Below are 20,206 nucleotides of genomic sequence, written 5' to 3'. Positions count from 1 at the left end.
ACATAATTTTTTGTGTCTCTCGAACATTTTGCTGCTGACGTACGTTCTAAATGCAGTCGTCAGCATATAATGCCAACAGCATACTAATGCAAGTACTTCTCATTGCCACCCTTAACGGTATCATGCGATCGATATCCTGCGTTGAAGACACCCCCCGGAATACAATTCGCGACTGCAAGCTTACCAAGAGGTGGTGACTAACCGGAGACATTCTCAGATATCGGCGTTATCGCTGAAGGTAACGGCAAGAGAGATTGTAGAGGAAAGTTGCGCCGATGTACGGAAAAGTGTCGCACTTATTTCATTTTCTACTCCTTTCATTTTACTTCCTTTTCCCTCCGTTAGATGTCGGTATTTACAATTTCGCACAATCGCAGAATTATAAAATTGAAGTTGCTTTAGCAGATGTTGCGATTGTGTTTCAAGTGAGATTGATTTTCTTTCATTGTACACATCAATTAACATCATATGGAATCTTCTTAGTAGGAATATATAATCATTCCATTATTAACACAACGAAAATAATTTAAATATTTTATTATTTTTAGTTTATATATTGCTTCCTTAGATTTTTTAAATTTAAGTAAATTCTATTTTTATAATTTATTTAAATTTGATTTTTTCTCTATTTTCTGTTACACAGATTGCGTTACAGAGTACTGATACAGTACCGACTGTACTGCAATAGAATCTCACAACTTTTTAATTACATTGTATAATAACACGATGACAGTGCACTACATTTTAATTGCGTACGATATTTAATTATTGCTAATTAACGGAAACATTTTAGAGAAATATTATAATTGGAATGTGTGGCGTGCAGTTTATAAAGTGCTGCGAGAGAAACATGATAATGTGAATTTCAAAACAAGAGCTTCAAAACGAAGAAATGTCGAATTGACAGGTAGTGCGATAGCTTCAGGGAAAACGAAGCCACGTATCCGATACTTGCTTTCTGAATAGAATTGTGCGAACTACGACAACGAGTATATACATTAACTTAATTGAAAATTAATTAATTCTTTTCTTAGTTTGAAATTCTTAAGAATTATTGCGTTGTTTAATGGAACCCCATTACTTAATATTGTCAATGAAACGTATGATTTAATGTCATTTTAGCTTCACTGTTATTCATCTCTTGATTATGTTTATTATTTATTACGATTTTTTTAAAGCCATTTAAGTTTAGCGAGAATAAAGAATTAACAGATTAATGAAAAATCATCTTGCCGCTGTAATAACGTCGACACTGCGATAAAATGAATTTCATATTGGAATAATCAAGTATCGGAATATCGACAGGTATACATGACAATATATGGATATTTTAAGAATGAAAAGCTCTATAACTGTGTACTGCCAATTGTGTGACGAACAATGGCATTATTATTTCACGTCTTTAAATATACAAATTATGAATTGATTCTAACATATTTTTATTATGTTGCAAGTAATAGCAATTGTACTCTTAAAGGACAATGATTGTGATCATTCCGGTGTGAAGTATCGGCGAGTGAAAACTTTCATGCAATATCAGTGAGTTATACAACGATACCTGTGCTTACATAAAATATCGTCGAGTGACTCATCGTTATAAGATAACAGATTTAACGTATATCGCTAATGTAAAATACTTTAATTTAATACTTTATATATTTATATAATATACATATATATAAACATCTGTCAAATGGAGGACACGTCATTTTGTTACGGAGTGAGATTCCGATGGTTTTTTCACAGCCGGGAATCACCTGTACAAGCTTCAAGTTCGAAACTGTCATCTCTCGGAGTTGCAGCCACGTGTCCCGTGTCTGCCTCCGATTATCCGAGCGTCGCGGCGCGAAGCCTCGGCTGCGCCAGCGCACGCGATCGATAACTCAGTCCGCCGGGGTTTTCGTCTGTCCGTGTGACGTCATGGTGTTGCGAGCCGAGCCAAGACGATAGGGGCCGTAGTCTACCGAGGGTGATCGAGGTGGTGCGAGCCGCGTTTAAGAGCTAGCCGTCGTTTCGACGTAGTGACCACTACGTCGACCTCGAACGTTCCGCGCGAAAATTCTCCCGGCTGCTCGCGTCCGTGACCGGTGAAGCTCCCCACTAACTCCCCCGCGAGAGTCCCGTTCGAGTTCCGAATCGTAAACGTCGAGGTGACATCCGCGCGCGCGAAAGTGACAGCTCCACGAGTGGTGTGCTCCAAGTCTCCCCGGAGAAGAACGCGTCGAGGGAAACGTTACGTTCACCAAAGAGAGTCCCGTAAGTTTCTGAGGATACGGTTTCCGTTCTCGAGAAACGCCAACGAGGAAGAGAGAACTTGCAAGGTCGCGTCCAAAAATTTAAGCGATACAACCATCGCGGACCATGATGTGGTTGGTCCAGACTCCCCCGCGTGAGAGTGGCATGCCGACCACGACGCTGATGACACGTATAGCGCGATGTTGTGGACGGCCCGCCGTGTCGCCCGTCTGACCATTTGCCGGCGCTTTCCACTGGCACGCACGCACAACGGCGCGACGATTTCCCTGGTGCACGCAGTGGAGAGTGGACGGAAGTAGCGCGCCGCGCTCGTCTGATCGCAGGCGAGCTGCAACCCCTTCTTCGGGTCGCGCGGCGCAGCTGAGCTCGACCGGGCGCGACCCACAGCCCTACATTCGCGGTCTGCGGCGTGACCTAACTTCAACTCACCCCACCTTAGGCGAGCCTCGTCACCACCCTCTCTATCCCGTGAACCGTGACAGAGGATCTTACGCATCGGATTCTCCTCTTGAGCCACGTATACTCTCACGCAAATTGATTAATGGCATATCAATGGCCTGCTTTACCCCATTGTCATCCGGTGTTAAGTGTTTTATGAATATTCTTCTTATCGAGGGATTTTCCACAATAAGGCCACTTCCGAAGACGTTTGTCAAGTGTTTGTTGTTGCTTGTCAACTTTTTATTCAATGCTCTTAAACTTTTGACAGAAACAATTTATTTTGAATTTAATGGTAATAGATATATATCTACGTTTGTTTCCTCGTTATTTACAATTGTAAATATTTATGAGGAAGAAATGTGTTCAAATAAACTGTTGGCGGTGTAACGATCGGGAAAATTATTAGCATCGTATATTCGGCGAATTACGTGTTTGACCTTGGCAAAGAGAAATCAATCATTCACGTGTAACGATAGTCTAGGGACAACGCCTTCCGTTGATGGTGCCATTAATTAACGAACGAATGATTTGACGACGCTAGGTCGACCTCGTTATCTCTGTAACGATCGTCATGATGACAATGCCGCGCCGCTGAGTACGAGGACTCTATGAGAACGTCTACTTTAATATTCGCTTGAGAAACCATCGCTGGAAGATGCATCTCCCGCGTTAACACTAAAGCGTTATTTCCTCGATCAGTAATTCCAATTTTCCTCGACTTCTCGAGCTTCTCTCGGAATTATATTTACACAATTATATCGTTTCACGTCTCCAAATATAACCTGATATCAAATACTGTCATCGTTATTTCAGATAAAATACATAGCTTCTTAAGGAACGAGTTAAATTTTGTTTAACCGCACAAAATAACTAACGGTAAGATAATTAATGAGATAATGAATGCACCGCATTTATTATAAACAATCGTTTCGCTTGAATAAATTCAAAACGCCGTTATTGATATTTCCGTTCGTAATGCTGTTAATACCACGAGAATTGAATCGCGGGGTAAACAGAGTTTCGCGAGTAAACAAACCGGGCGAACGAAAAGGAAGTAAACTATCGAAGACCATCGGGCAAATAATACGCGCGACGGCGCGATATGATAAAGAGAGCACGTGTCGCGTTTACGAAAGATCGTTTGATTCGGAAAAATTGAATTACGTGCGTCGTGCTGTAAAATTAAATTTACTATAAGCGAGGGATTGTGTGACTTTCTTTGTGCATAACACAAATGTAACATTGGAGAACGACAGACGATTGCAATATATAAAATCTAGTATATTACCGATTGTTAGCGATAATACATTCGACGCACGTGCCACTAATCGAGAACAATCGAGGGGACACCCCATCATACACGTTGCGATACTATTTATATGTTGCGGTCTTATTTAAATAATTGAATAATTTGTAGATAAATTAATGGTATACCATCAATTTTCTGCTTGTTTAAACAACAATGACGAAATGAAACTGAATAATTTCTGTTAATGAAAACCACGAATAATGAATAATTTCTATACTTTGGCAAAACTAATTAGAAATATGACATTATTTAAATATGTAGTAATTGCCATTATAATATCAAGTAAAAATACATATTTGTAAGAAAAGTAAAAGCTTGACTGAACTATGAGATAACTTATAATAATATTATTCAAAATTGTTGAATTTTACTTTGTTCAGAATAAGTATTTACTTAACGTCACTCTGCATGACAGAAGTTCTTACATGAGAGAAGGAAACGCGTTAGTCTTGTGACTTATTCATTGAAGTGCCATTAAAACTGGTTGTTCAATTTTCCTGCAATTTTACACTTGATGTGCTCGAAATAATCTATTATTCCATTGGTTAAACATTCTTATATCCATTAGCAAAGAAACAAAATGATAAGATTTTATCCTACTGTATTATGTAATTTCGTCGTAAGTAATTATGCATTGACAGTCATCTAAAAAGTAATATTCAATATTATGATTATTGTTTCAGTTTCTTACACTTGTTCGAGATCCGACTTATATAATTAATACAATTTTTTAATATATATAATTTATATTTTATCTTACAAAAGAGTATAATTAGAATAATTTTGAAACTAATAAAATAAAATAAAAAATTATGTATATATTACTTAATTGGTAGAAAGATGGTGTCTTACTTTATAAGAAACTGATTAAAGATAGAATAGTAAATTAATACGTACGCACATATTATATCATTGATATATACTATGATGCTTTCATATTAATAAGTCATCTTGCTGCTTTTCTTATCGATAATTGTCTCTTAGGATTATTTTCTACTAAATTGACAATGCATTCTCGGAATAAAGATCTCCATATACAACGAATCCGTTGAATTATTTGTTTCATTTTAACTCAATACATATTCATATTTTGTTCTTGATTGGATTTACATCGGCCAATTGTGATCTGTTATTTCTGATGCCAATCTGATGCTATTTTCTTCTTTCTACTGAATGTAAAGACGATTTTTTATGTCTTGGATTGTCGTTCTTTTGAAAAATTTAATCTTAATTTTTGCTTTAAAATAATTTTGAAAAGCAGATTTTAGTAAAATGTTTTCACATTTTAATTTAAATTACTTGTGAATATGGACATTAAATTTTTACTCTAAGTAATAACTTGAACAATATTCTTGTCGAATATTTTATAGTGTTAGATAAACCGTGGTTGAAAGAAAATAAATTAATGTTAACCAACAGTCTAATTACAGTTAATATTAAATCGTTTTCTTTTTTGTTAGTTTGCAGATAGTAATTTTGTCAACTCTACCGACACATCTCTTTCCCGAGATCAGCTGGCAAGACAAGGCATCAAAGGCATTTTACGTGATATTTACAGTATTAAAAGTGGGGATACGCATAATTTACAAAACGCGAATCACAAGCGGATTAAGAACAAGGAAAAGCCGAAAACGAGTGGTGGATACGGAAGAGTTAGGTCGTGAGAGCTCCGGGAGGGATAGCCTTTGATTGTGATGTGGTGGAGCCCCCCGGAGGGCCGCGGGGGCAGGAGGTCAGAGGCAGATCGGTCGTGAGGGCAACAAGCACGGCTCGGCTGTCCCGTGGCGAAATCGCCGGTAGGGCGGAGGAGGAGGTAGGATGGTGTGACCTCCGGCGTCATCCCGCCCGACGCGGAGGTGGTGCTGGGGGTGGCGGAGGTGGCGGTGGAGTCGAGCAGCTGCTGCCCGACTCAGAGGAAGAGGAGCCGACGGCGATGTCGAGGCAGCTTCGAAGCGAACGAGACCACGTGAGCCGTGACTACCAAGAGGGATACCACAGTGATTTTCGGGACTTGCGCGACCTTAGGGATTTCAGGGACTTCCGAGATACGTCCCTCGACGAAAGGGACAGTCAGGGACTCAGAGAGGGACCCGTCTCTGGCAGGACATATCGGGACGACTACGCGGAAGAATACGATCATCGTCCTACCGCTGCATCCACCTCAGCGAACCTTGAGCGAACCAACAACCCGGTGAGTCGTAACTCTTTTTCTACGGGGCAATGGGTCAGTTACTTTCATCCAATAGAACATATCTACTGTTCAGTATATTGAACAAAAATAGACGAAATAAAAATAGAACTTTAAACTGAGCGATTTTGTTTATAACAAGGCATTTATATGCATACGCGCGTATATATAAATTTGAACATAATTATATATTTGAAAGCTTTGAGAAAGAAAAGTTCTCTATCAATAGTGAAATTACGTTAAAATTTCTTATTAAACTGAAAGAAGTAATAAAGATATACGTGTATTAAACTTTTATATTTTAATTATGCAATTATTGAAATGTCTTTAATATATATTTTTAATTATATAATTATAGTTTTTAAATAAAGAGATAATATACTTTTTTAATGCGTAAACTATTCAGATATATTTATGTTATTTATAAAATTGAGATGTAGGTAATCTTGTGTTTAATATTAAATATTAAAAAAATAATTTGCACAAAGTAAGTACAACGTAAATTCGAGATAATTATAACTTTAAAACGCGCCTTGTCATCCGCAAAATAGAGCGTTGCGCAGGGTGATAACGGGTGTCCTTTTCTCGGCGGCATTATATCTTGCAACTGCATCGTTGTATAAGGAAAGCGCGGTCGTTTCTATTAAAAACTTGCTCCCGCGAGCCCGCTTAAAACTCGAACAGCTATTTGTATAGCGTTATCCTCTCTCTCCTTTCGTTTACGTTACTCCGAACGAGGAATAGTTGCGAATTTGGATCATCAGTAAAAGTTTCAATCCTATCGAAATTTATATCGTAGGCAGTTTTCGCTGTGCATATTAGTTTCTCTATGCGATAATATACTTGCACTCTCTCTCACTTTGTTAACATCTATTTACCGACCCAATGTGACTAATCTGGTACAATCAGGATATTTTGATATGGGACATTTTTTTGCAAAATATGTGTTTGTGTAATAATTCTCATTCGCATGCTTATAGCAAAATATTACAGTTTATACAAAACTGAGTAAAACTGAGTTTCTAAGTACAAGTTTAGTTATTTAATTATGTTATTACTTACATGCCTGAAAGTATCTTCGAACTTGCTAGGAACTCGAAATTAAAATTAATTGCATTTTATGTTAATATTAATGCTGTAATATTGCGCATATATCTATGTAGGTATGTTTCACGTTTGAATGATGATTATTTAGCTAAGTGGGAGAGTTCGATAGAGCTAATGCATACATTATAGCTCACTGATAATAAATTGACGAGAAATTTAGCAGTTGATCGTTTGGCTCGGATTCTCTGGTATTCTCGTTAATGGACAAACCTTTGTAGTAGTCATAGCGTGCGCGTATTGCACAATATTACGCTTCATGCGGATGTGCTCTCAGCACTCGTATTTTATATTTGAGTATAAATCTATATCTCGCTATATACGGAGATCTGCCTGCGATTGTATGCGCCGTGTTTTCTTATCGAGCAATAAATTCAAATTAACGTAACCATTGATTAATATCATCGTTACGATCTGCAGTAACTATTTATTGCGAACTACGCGATACCGCTACCACGTGCGCGTGTATATTAATTCTGGAATTCCATATAATCGTGCCATGACTCGCTTCATCACAAAGAAACACGTGCTCTTTGATATTACTATCGCAAACTTTTATGCCCGTGTCTCGGTCGAGATTGCTTTATGCGATCAGACAATAAAATCGGAATCGCTCTATTCCCGGGTGGTGTTCTGTAAGTCGGTGTTACTTTTATTTCTTAAAGCAGAGTGTACATTCTTGCTTACGTTTATTTTAACAACTACTATTAGGATGAACTTACCTTTAATAACATGCTTAAATTATTATAGTGGTACGTAGAGTATATGAAAAGGAATTATAAATCATAATTATATCCTCTAATGAACAGAAATTGTCGATGTAATTAAGAAATGATAGACAACATGATTACCTTAACGAAGTTTATTGACATGAGATTTTGACTACATGGAAAAACAATTGTTGTCAAAGCGCAAAACAAAAGCATTATTTATATGAAGAATTATTAGTTAAATAATTTATATTTAATTTATATTAGTTTATAAAAGCATGGAGATTAAATCTAACTACCATTTAGATAAGTTTATGTAGAATGCCTCGGAGAGAATGTACTATTCCTGCCATTCCTCTGTTCGATAGTTCATAGATCACTTAGTCGTAAACAATCTTGTTTGCGCAGAGCTGGCTTCTGTACGAAGTTTCCTTTAAACTCGAAAGGAGGTCAAGCGTGTCACAGGACGAAACTGTACGGCATAAGGCAAGGGTGTGAGACTTTGATACCGAGAATGAGGGATCTTTGATGACAGTACTCGCTTTAGGCTTTCTTTGATATCTTCGATAAGATTCTCGATAATCGGTGCTGATACTCTTCATTTAACGCTCTTACATCTTTCATGGCGAATTCTCCGGTGTCGCGTCCGCGGAGTCCTCTCATTTGTAGCTGTATTCATCACGACGTTCCTCCCTACTGTTCGCTTCTCGAGGGTCAGAGCTAATGAGAGGGATGGGAAACCTTGCATAGCCGAAGGGTGAGATGGCAGAGATGACAAGGTGGAAAATGGAGTCTGCCCTCTCGGAGGACGCTTTTTCATCGCGAGCGAGTGTGACGCACGACTCGCAAAACTAGGCCATTCTGTCCCTTACGACAACGATTCCGTTGTATTAGTTTGCTCAAGTGTAATGCAATATAGAAGTCCTAAGTGCTATTTGTTAAATTTTTACTGATGTGCAAGTATTAATGATAAATGACTCTTTGATTACTAATAGATCCAATATCGTATAGGTGACTGCACTGTAACATAATTATACATTGCGATTTTAACAGTTCTTGATGTTAGAAAATACTTTTATTATTCATATATTCATTCGCGAGCCTGTGTACGAACATCGAAATTGTTGCTGCTTGAGCAACGAGGCTTGTCTCGTTGCAAGGTTGACTAATTTCTTCGTGGCTCGCGGAACGAGTCGTCACGTTGAATCTAATGTTCGTAATTACACTGATATATATCTTTATGTGATCGTGCTATTGCACGTCCATTCACACGGATAATTCGACTATCGCGAGAATTTATTTCACATCGTTCGATTTGTCGAAGTCAGATCGAGAATGTAGGACAATTTGATTTCTCTCAGGCTCTCTAACGTTGGTGCACTTTTACTGACAGATTTTTAATTTATTCCGGATGTGTTCACCTTCAAGGATCGAAATTGCAAAAGAGGCGTTACAAAAATTGATATGTTTTCTAAAGTCGAGTAATTGACGCTGCAGATTTTATTCTTATATTAAAATTTTAATTATTGAATAAATCGGATTCTTTTCTTATTCTATTTTCATTCTTTGCTTAGCATTACGTTGTAATGACCGATGTTGCACGTTTTTATTGAAAAATACTACTATGCAGAATCAACATGTTCTTAAGATATATATCCTTCACATCTATAAATAATGTTTCGCGGACGTAGTAGAAAATCTTATCGCAGAGATGGCCGGAGTCCACTCTCCTTGATCATTTTATTGAAACATAACGTTGCATCTGCTTGTCGAACTGCAGCAACGCCTCTCGTTCATGACCGTCTCCGAGTCAGATTCTAGGAGTCGTTCCTTTAATCAATATTGTTAGGTAACGGGCACGGGCGTGTTCGCATTCATCATGCGCATTTATCATTACACCGTTCACTCACACCGATTGCGCATTCAGGAATCTTATACGCTTCGTAATCGTCCGTAATTATGCAAATACCGGCCGCATAGACATTACATTAGCAACTATGTAGTTACCGAGTATGATACGATTATCGTATATGGGACATAAATAGGATCGCGAGCGCGTAATGAACGACTCTGATCGTCGTTGTTTGTAATCGTACGTACAATCGATCCTTCTTTTCCAAATTACTGTAATTGTATGCCACATTTAATACGTCAAAATTAATAAGCATATCACTCGAGAATGAAAATTGCGTTGCAGCATTTCTCGAAAAGGGAACGAGGGCTCGTAACTTTCCTGGGAAATCATATCGCCGGGAGTGCCGGGTGTATGTTTTCAAAATTTTCGGTACATCTACATCGCTGGTATGTATGTGTAGTGATGCCAGTGTGTAACTATGCGTCACATGTGCTGCATTGCAGCGAATGGAAATCGAATCGATGACCCTTCTACCTAATACTGTCCCCTTCCAAAAACTTTATAAAGCTGGTTTATATTGGACATTTCTGAGCCTATATAAATAACAAACTGAAACGGCTTTAGATATTGAATGATATATTTAAAAGAGATTTAAGGTGCATATTAGACGAGGTAAAGAATTTGTTTAAAAGATATTTATATTGCATATTCTTACTGTGAGATATCGTACACATTAAAGATCTTCTATTATGTAAAAATTCAGATAAACTTGAAAAATAGAGATAATATAATTACAAGTAGTTATACCAAATTTGTTGTATAAATAGTTTTATAACGATACAGAGCGCACTTTGCTGGCCTCTGTATTTCAGATCAATTACACATTGCATTATTTGAAGTAAAAAATGCATTTATCTGCATTAATTGGAAATACATACTTATCCTATACTAGATTATATAATTTGATAGTAAGACGTATAAACTGGATTGGTGGATGACGACGAGGAAATCTGTAATGGAAAATTTCGATTGACGTAAGGTTGCGTTAGTATTAACATCTAATTGCCGCAATGCGCGCACGTGTAACTTGAAAGTAGAGCGTTGTTACTGCTACCACACGCAATTAATATCTCTTGATCTGCATGCGAAAAGGCAAGTTATTACTCTCGTAATAGCTTCACTGCCTCGAAACATGTACATACTGCGTGCCGGAGATTTTAAAGAATCGGACCACTTACTATGTTTGTTACTCTAGCGGAAGTAAAACAATCGATCATTTATTCATGTTTACATTTATTTAAAAAATTATATATGACGTGTGTATTAGCATTGTAATTCTTATTCTTAATGCTTATTGTAATGGGAAAATTAAATAAGAGCAAAAGTAACATAGGTTTGTATGTATGATAATACTTTCTTTGGAAACATTAAATATCACGTCAAAATAAACATGAAAAACAAATATTCTCTATAAAAGAGAAATACAAGTAATCTATTATAGAATGAATTATTCGTTAAGAAAATAATTACATTGATAATTATATATGATTTATTATTAATCCAATGATGATTTTATGATTATTTATTTGCGTAAGTTTCATGCAGATAATATCTTGAGTTATTATCTGCATTAAACTTGCATAAATATATAATTATAAAATAGGAAACTAAACAGAAGCAAAAATAACATAACATTTTAATACTATTAGATAATATTTCCTTTACATATATTCTTTAATAGAGAATATTTGTTTTTTATTTTTATTTTGACGTAAAGTAATCCAAAAAGTATTATATAAAACATTCAAACGTTATATTATTTTTGTTCTTATTTATTTTTCATTGTGATAAATATGAAGAATAGGGATTACAGTGCACATCATACACAGGAGAAAAAAGTAATTGACCCAATAAAATGTCTAGTTGCGGGCTGCCAACTACAGATATACTCAATACAATAATATTTTCTGTTAATGCAAGTACAATGTTGATATTGCAATAGCATATATTGTTGTATTAAGTATATCTGTAGTTGGCAGTCCGCAACTACACATGTTGTTGAATTAATTACTTTTTTCTCCGTGTATATTATTATCTTATAATCTTAAACAGTATTGATTTTGAAATCACTAAGTAAGTACTTATGAAAAAGTAAACATTTTTATAAGAAAAATATACTTGAAAGCCTTGAAATAATACAGGTACCGAAATGCATGAGGAACCTACATGCATCTATCCGAAAAACACTGTCGACAAGTGCGAATCGATGGAGAGATGGATGAAAGGGTCGAGGTGGTCTTTCGGCGTCTCGCGAAGAGAGTTCTTCAGGGTATTGGGTCTCTGTAGCTGTTTTAGGTCTGCGGACCCGGTTCCAACGAATATAGGTCAGTGTACAAACCGGCAGGAGCAAAAGGGCTGAATTTTTGCCTGTGAGCGCGTCTCGTTCTTTCTGGACCGAGTCTACCTCAGCAGTCGGGGACTGCTAAATGGCCAAACGGGTTTGCACGGGCGTTCTCTTCCTTCCTTCCTTCTTTCCATCTGTCTTCCCCCGTCGCGTCGTTTTCTTCTACCGAGAATAGATTCCACTAACCATGTCTCTTAAGCCGAGTCGAAATTATTGTTAATAGGCCGCTGCCAGTGTATTGCAAGGATATCAACAGAATGGGCCTCCCGGCTATCTGCGAACCCTGAGAATCTCGTATAATGTATGGTATCTTAATGCCTTTGGTAATTAAATACTTATTGTTCTGAACCGTGTTCGTGTCGTATTTTATTTTAAATGATAGAACTGTTTTGCGAGTGAAGAGTTCGCGGCGACCGACGGAGATTGAGCGAATTGCAAGAATTAAACAATCAATTTAACACACAAATTTTTATTACTGTGTTTTTTTCTTCAAGTTGCCTTCTGTAATTATATCATACATATTTACGATATTAATTTTTCATTTGCAATAGGATATCTGAATATCGACAATAATTAATATTTAAGTATGAAAATATAAAAGCGTATTACGTGAGAAACAGGTTTTCATCTTGCAAAGAGTTTAGTTTTAATACATAATACTTATACCATGTTCAAAACACGAATATCTCGTATTTTATTAAACATTATGAGGCAATCTGTACCATTAAGGTGCGACGTGGCATCCGAGTACTCGTTGGCGCATAGCCAATAAGGACCAAGCCACTATTCATGTATCGATCTTCGATCGTGTCATACCCATTTCCCTACCGTCTATGACCATGAGTTCTGATTTGGAATTCGTAGTTGCATTCTGATCCGATACTTCGAGTGCGTGATGCACCTACTAAAGCGGAACGTCTTCCGTTATAAACGATTTACAAAATAAAATAAAAAACAATGGCCATAAACTGTGGAGAGAGAAATAGTACGATTACTTATTATTTATCACATATATTCAACGGCTAAAACGTTTGACATAGTTCTGGTCTTTCTCGAAATACTTGTACGAGAATACGTGATGGACCATTAGACTTAAGGATGCATGTTAGTTAAATAGAAATTTAACGGGACCAATTAAAGCGAGATATAAGATCTTTTTTATTTCAAATCTCGAATTCTCTTCAAGTAACTCGTCTTTTTATCGTTCTATCCACTTTTACGCATGATTTAATTGACGGCTTGTTTGCGCTTATAGATTCCGGGATTACCAGTGTGTAAATGATGAGAAAGTGAGTATCGCTTCACACAAGTCGGCTTGTACAAATTCCACTGAGAAATATTTCTAATTTAATCTTTCTATTTTAATCTTTAATACTTTCGATACGCAGAGCGTTTTGGCCGATAATATGCATCAATAAATAGAACCGATTGAATCAGCGCAACGCGGAACTGACTTACTAACATATTTTTGTAGAGGTTACACTTTTGAATTAATCAGACATCAATTGTTCAATATATATTCTTGAATTTTAATTGTTTAATCAATAAGTAAATTAACTTTTTATCTTGTGTTATCTTTGCGCAAGTAAAATATAATTAACCCTCCGTGTGACATTTCGGATTTGTAACAAGTTGGTTTGTTACATGGGGTGTGTCACACCCCACTAACATTTTTGGGGTTTTATTATAATTACTTTGCATTTTTTAACTTTTGACTGGTATTGATACATTATTAAAGTTTAAAAATGTCCCGATAATTAAAATAGTGAGAGTAAGCAAATATAATAGTCAAAATTAGCGCTGAATCTAAAGTTTTAGAGCGCGTGAATTATAATCGAAAATTGTTTGGGGTGCTGCACACCTCACGGAGGGTTAATAAAAAATAATATGTAGAAAAAAATGGCGACTTTTGTATTAAATATATTGAAATGCATAGTGTTATAATTAATTAAACAGATTGAGCAAAACAATATATTACAAAGCAATATGCAGGATGCCCCAGAAACTAAAATAGCATAGCATGGGATATCAGCTAGCATAAAGTCTAGGTCGATTTACATAAAATGCTTAAATGGTCTTGTGCTATGCTTATGTAGTTATTATGCAGTTTGGATATTGCAGGCCTTCCAGTGACATTCTGTATTGCACAGTAAACGCATCATTTGATGATAAAAAAGAACGAGTTGCAAAAAAATACAAGCGCAATAAAAGAATAAAGAAGTGACTGGAAAGAAGCATTATTTTCAAAGTAAGACCCCTAGAGCTTTATTTAGGGTTTTACTCGGTGCCTTTGTTATTTTGAATCCGAACCCACAGGGGGAACGAAAAGAGAAAATGCATCTAGACTTTGTTAGACATTCCTTTTCTATTCTTCCTCCACACACGCTTAAGCCATTCTTTTTTCTACTACCCGGGGTAGTAGACACACACATGCATCGTGTGCACGCATACGCATTATGCGCTACACCAGCCAGCTAGCGATGGGATTGAGGAATGTAATAATATAGAAAATGTTATTTATTTGTAACTAACTGGCATGTCATCACATCATAATTTTTTTAAATAAAGTTTTGTATAGCTTTAGGTTTATTTTATTTTTATTTTATTACATGAAATGAAATATATACACTTTGGTAAGAGGTGCTTAGTAATTAATGTGATGTAAGTAATTGAATATACATTATTCTATTATTGTTACTCTTATTTCATCCTTTTCTCAATTTCAACGCAAAATGTTTTCCCAAAATGCGTTATTATATTACTTGTGTATCGTGTTGGGCAACTTCAAGCCAACCCTACCGTCCACAAAAAACTGACGAGAGACCGTTTTAAGTCTCGCGTAAAACGTCGTCGCTGTGCCGTCGAGGATAACGACGGTGGCGGCGGCTGATGCCGTCTCGTCCGGTACACCTGCGGAATTAGCTGCGAGAAAAAGCCTTTGGTGGGCCGCGTGCCTCCGAAATTGCAGAATTATTATTCTTCTTGGAACACAATGACGCGAGTGTCGCTGGATTGCATTAGAGAGGACGTGCAAGGTGAACAATGAAAGAGAAAACACACTGAACGATATGAATTAAAAAAGAATGAAATGGAGCAAAGGGCGAAAGAGAAGAAGAACACGAAGGTATTTCTTAAGGCCTTGGGCCCTCCCTTATAATCGCGTCATATCTTTTGGCCAAGTAGACGGAACACGAGCACGGGCACGAGTGCGAGCACGAGCACAAGTAAACGAGCGAGGCGTGCATCCCTCTTATGCTTCATGCACCTGATCGGGCTCCGCTTAATTGGAAAGATTCACGAGGAGGATCGAATATTGTATTCGCGGAGAAGAGTCGCGTGAAGCACGCGAGGAGGTGGCACGATCGCAGCTTAGCTTGATGGGGAAGCGCTTCGGTCGACAGCGCGATGAGGAGGTTTCGTGGCGCGATAAGCAGACGGGGGCGCAAGGTGCGTCGGGGTCGTTAGCTCGGTCATTAACTGCTGGAGTTGTCTTGTTCGCGAGCAAAGCGTGTTACGTAATAAGTTAATACCATGGAAGTTCGCAACGTTCTTCTTTCTCCGCTTTCGCAGGCGATCAGAGGTTCTTTGCATCTTTATCCGCCCTTTAAGAGGATTAAACGCACATCGCGCATATCGGTTGAATTGCTGTTCTTGTTTCTTCTGAGGCACGTGGCTTTGCAGATCGATGAACTGTCGCTGATAGTAATAACGAACGCTTGTGTGTATGTTTGTGTGTGTACTTTTATTATAAATGTATTCAGGAAATGGACAAATCAAGTTTTTCATGTGGTATATTAACTTACATTTTATATATTCTTATGTAAAGGATCGATCGCTAATATTGATATACCACTTTGTTTTTGAATAGTATTTCTTAAGTAAAAGTTAAAAAAAAAAAGAAACTTTGAAAATAATATCTTTTTCCATCTTTTTCTGCTTTGTTTCTGCTTTTATTCTCTTTTTCTCGTTTCCCCTCTCTCCTTTTCTCATTAGATATTTAATTACAAATTTGGTTATTAAATATATTAAAAGATATAAATTTATGTTAAAAAAATAATTTTATTATCTATTAGTAACAGTACAAAAAGTATAGTAAACATAATAAAATCTATTAATAATTATGTTGTAAAATTCTTATTAAAATAAGCAAAATATCTTTATTAAATATACTTCCAGCTAAATAAATAATTGAATAAATTTTTGTAAATTTATGACTTTATCACGCGCAATGATGAATAAAAATGTAAGCAATAATTTTTGGAATTATAATTTGGATATTACTTTGCAATTCAATGAATACGCGTGTGCGTATTACAAGCCGGTTATACATATATGCATATTAATTTTAACGAAGAAACTTTTTACTGTATTTGTATGTCTTTTAAGTGCTCATAATAATTTCCTGTCTAGATGACCCGTACCAAAGATAAGGTACCAGTTATAAATAACATCGTCACGTTTCATTGGAAAGAATTTCCGTTTACCTGTTATTAGATTATAAATCATTAATTATTGATTTTTTGTCACATTATTTGCATAATATTTTTTAATTTTGTACAGTAAGTATAACTAAATAGCAGCATATGTAATTAAATATATTTTAATATATAATTATATCCAACGTTGTATAAATCATTAAGATAATATTTTTTATATGTAATTTTTATATAATTATTATTATATAATTTGTAAGAGAGTTTAGAATTACTTAGTTGTTGTAAAAAATTCTGGAATTTCTAACTTTCTATATGACCTTAAAATTTGTATGAAAACTTGTAAATTATAGTCATGTTCTTTGTTGCTGCACTGCTGTACTGGTGCAATAAATTAGAATGAGAAAAAATATTTTTTTCCTCAGTACAGCAGTGCAGCTACCAAAAACGAACCTTATATATTGTAAAACAATTTGTAAGTAAATTTAGAGTATATAGTGACTTACTTGTTTTGTAAAAGTAATATACCTTTATTTTTTTTTAATTTATATACTTTATTTGCAAGAAAAATTTTAAGAGAAAATTTAAGAAATTTTTACTTGGCATTTTGTAAAGTTATAAAATTGTTTCAATTTTTTTTTAAGTTTTCTTTGCAAAGTGCTAAAATTAAAATAATAGAAAATCTAACGAACAATAAATTAGTACGTTTCCAAGACCTTTCAAGATTTGCGGCTAGATTGGCAGTCACAAAGATAAAGTTGGTTTGGGATTCTTATGTAAAATAACGCAGTGTATCCCGTCAGGCTGTTGAATATTATTTCGCGTCGTAGAGATCCTGATGAGAACGCTCGACTTGGATTTAATGCGTATCTCTCTGCCTGATGCTCCACAGGTATAAAAATAAGTAGGGTAGTGCAAGGAGAATGGTAGATTAAGAAGGGATGAGAGGAGAGAGAAAGAAAGAGAGAAAAACATAGTGGGAGACGAAAAACTTACTAAGTTGTAGTACCAGTTTGTACCCTACCTATGCAGTACATATACGATTCGTTCTTTCAGGTATTCAGGGTTTAATGTTAAGCAAATGACAGGGGATTTATGAAAACTGACCTCTCTTCTTTAGAGGAAAACCTTTCTCCTGCCACTTTTTCTTTTATTTGAATATATTTACTGTACTTGGATCCTTTATAAAATTTTACACTAAAATAGGTACCTGGTACGGTATTAATATGAACAGGTTTCTTGACATTTTAAATATAACGAACATGGAAATGAGACGAGGAGGTATTTTGGGATAAGAAGGCGCGTTTTTTTAATTTTATTTATCCAATTTTTACTTTTATATATTTTTATAAGAGTTTTAGATATTTATTTTCCATTTTTATTTTATTTCTATTTTTACAATAAATATCCTAATAACGTATATAATATGTTATTTAAAGTCTTTTATGAAACTTTGAGATATTTTCTATCTATAAAATACACATTTTGTTAGTATTTGATTTATGACATTTACAAGATATGACAATACATATAAAAATAATAATTAGAGATTACTTAATTAGTTTATTGATTATATAGTTTTAAATTTTAAACAGTTAACAGGTAATAGTACGATAATAAAATTCTGAGTTTAACACTATGACTATATTAAAGATAAATATAGAAAAATTTTATTTTATTCTTTCACAATATGTGATGTAATAAATACCAAAACAAAATTTTATAATAGGTTTTGATTAATAACGAAAGGAAAGAATCAAGATAAAAATGAATGCAAATGATGCACAATGTATAATGACATTCGAGATCTGAAAATAGATTAGTGTTTGGCATGCAACACATTTATGATTCGTTAAGGAAATCGATTGTGTCAACATTAACAAGTTTACTGATCTTTCTGGCGGGCAATGTACGACGCAATGGCGAACATACGTGGCCGCGTTAGTAGTAGGTCATTGCGCTATACTGCGGCCGTTTTCTCAGTAATTTATAGGTATTTACGTATGAACGCTAAGTAGCGAAGGCAACCCTCTCGGTGCGTGTATTTCGCCGCGCATTTTCGCAGTCTTGATATTCATTACGCTTACGCGGCAAGTATACGGACGACCGATCCTTCAGAAATTGCGTCAATCGTGATGGTAAAACGAATCCTTCCCATGTTCTAAATGGATACTTATCATAGGATACATCTTGACCGATCGCTCTCCATCTGATTTACTCGCGGACCCAGAATATGATTACCTAACATTAATGACGAAAGATCTTCAAAGTCATTTAAGAACGGCATTAGAAAAACCTAATCGTATTATGACATTTTATTAAGATAATTCATACGGATATTAAAAAAATGTTTTAAACTATCTATTGTCTTGTGCCGAAGAAAAAAAAATAATGGAAATGAGAATGTCAATGTCAGTAACATTGCATATTTAATATTCGCTTTGACAGCTATTAGGGAATGTTTTAGATATACAGTTCAAAGGCGCGGTTTGTTCTGTATATACATATAAATGTCTTTTCTATATCATTATTACATCTATTGTACATCGAATTTTATTTATTTATAACACACGTAAAACAAAAGAGAATATTAAAAAAGAAACCTTAACGACTTTTTAGTTAGAAAACAAAAGTCTCGACTGTCTATGTTATTAACATGATAAACCGAGCCATTGGCAATACGTCCATCAGATACACCGACCTCATTCAGACTTGTTGGCCAATTGACAACCTCTTTAGTATTGATTTTCTCGTATAGATTTCCTCACATGGCTGACATGATGATACAGCTGACTATTTGACTTTGCTCTCCAAATCGGAATCAGTGTATTATTAACTGAATGACAGTGAACAGTAGTCTGATTTCAGTGCCATACTTATAGTTATATATACTCAGTAATATACACCATCTTTCAACAATAATACACTGATTTTGGTCAAAAAAAATTTTCCTTTTAATTCGAATTACCGAAAGACAGTGAATAATTATTAAATATTATAATTATAAATACAGAACTGCAAATCAGTGAGATTTCACTGATTCAAAGTTTGAGAGTGGCTACATTATATATATTATATATAACATAATTATATACCTCTCAAAAATATATATTACTTTATATGATTATTTCATAAATTTAGTCAAATTTATTTGTGAAGAGCTATGGCTTATCATTAATATTCCGAGATCCTGTTGACCTATTAGGTACCTAAACAACAGAGTTGCATTAGTGAGAATCCCTTGATTTCTTAGTAATCGAGGTCGCTCGGGCAGCATTACACTCCTGGCGGCACACTAATGTTGCGTCTAAGACGCTTAAGGGGAACAAAATGGATTTCGAAGGGCGGTGTGGAACCGGAGAGAAACGCGCGAGGCGGTGGCTCTCCGAAAGGCAATGGAAGAGAGTAAAAGTCTCGAGGGCTGGCTTACGACCGCTTCTTGCTAGAAACGCATGAATAATGCAACAATTGGGATGACGACGAGCCTTTGTTTTCGCAGGCCCTTC

At 35.6% G+C, this 20,206-nt stretch overlaps 1 protein-coding gene across 2 annotated transcripts in view; it reads left to right on the top strand.

Annotated features, from left to right (window-relative positions):
* The first annotated feature begins 2,118 nt into the window (after window positions 1-2,118).
* The window catches only part of LOC118644109 (nuclear receptor coactivator 5-like), a 37,637-nt gene continuing 19,549 nt past the window's right edge, over window positions 2,119-20,206 (top strand). For both annotated transcript variants that reach the window (XM_036285702.1, XM_036285703.1), the window contains exons 1-2: window positions 2,119-2,256; window positions 5,467-6,197. In XM_036285702.1, coding sequence (XP_036141595.1) covers window positions 5,940-6,197 — 258 coding nt within the window. In that variant the 5' untranslated portion in view covers window positions 2,119-2,256; window positions 5,467-5,939. The remainder of the gene's footprint in view (window positions 2,257-5,466; window positions 6,198-20,206) is intronic.

The sequence above is a fragment of the Monomorium pharaonis genome, chromosome 4 (assembly GCF_013373865.1).
Source record: "Monomorium pharaonis isolate MP-MQ-018 chromosome 4, ASM1337386v2, whole genome shotgun sequence".
Taxonomy (NCBI): Eukaryota; Metazoa; Arthropoda; class Insecta; order Hymenoptera; family Formicidae; genus Monomorium; species Monomorium pharaonis.
This window is presented reverse-complemented; position numbering and strand designations above follow the sequence as displayed.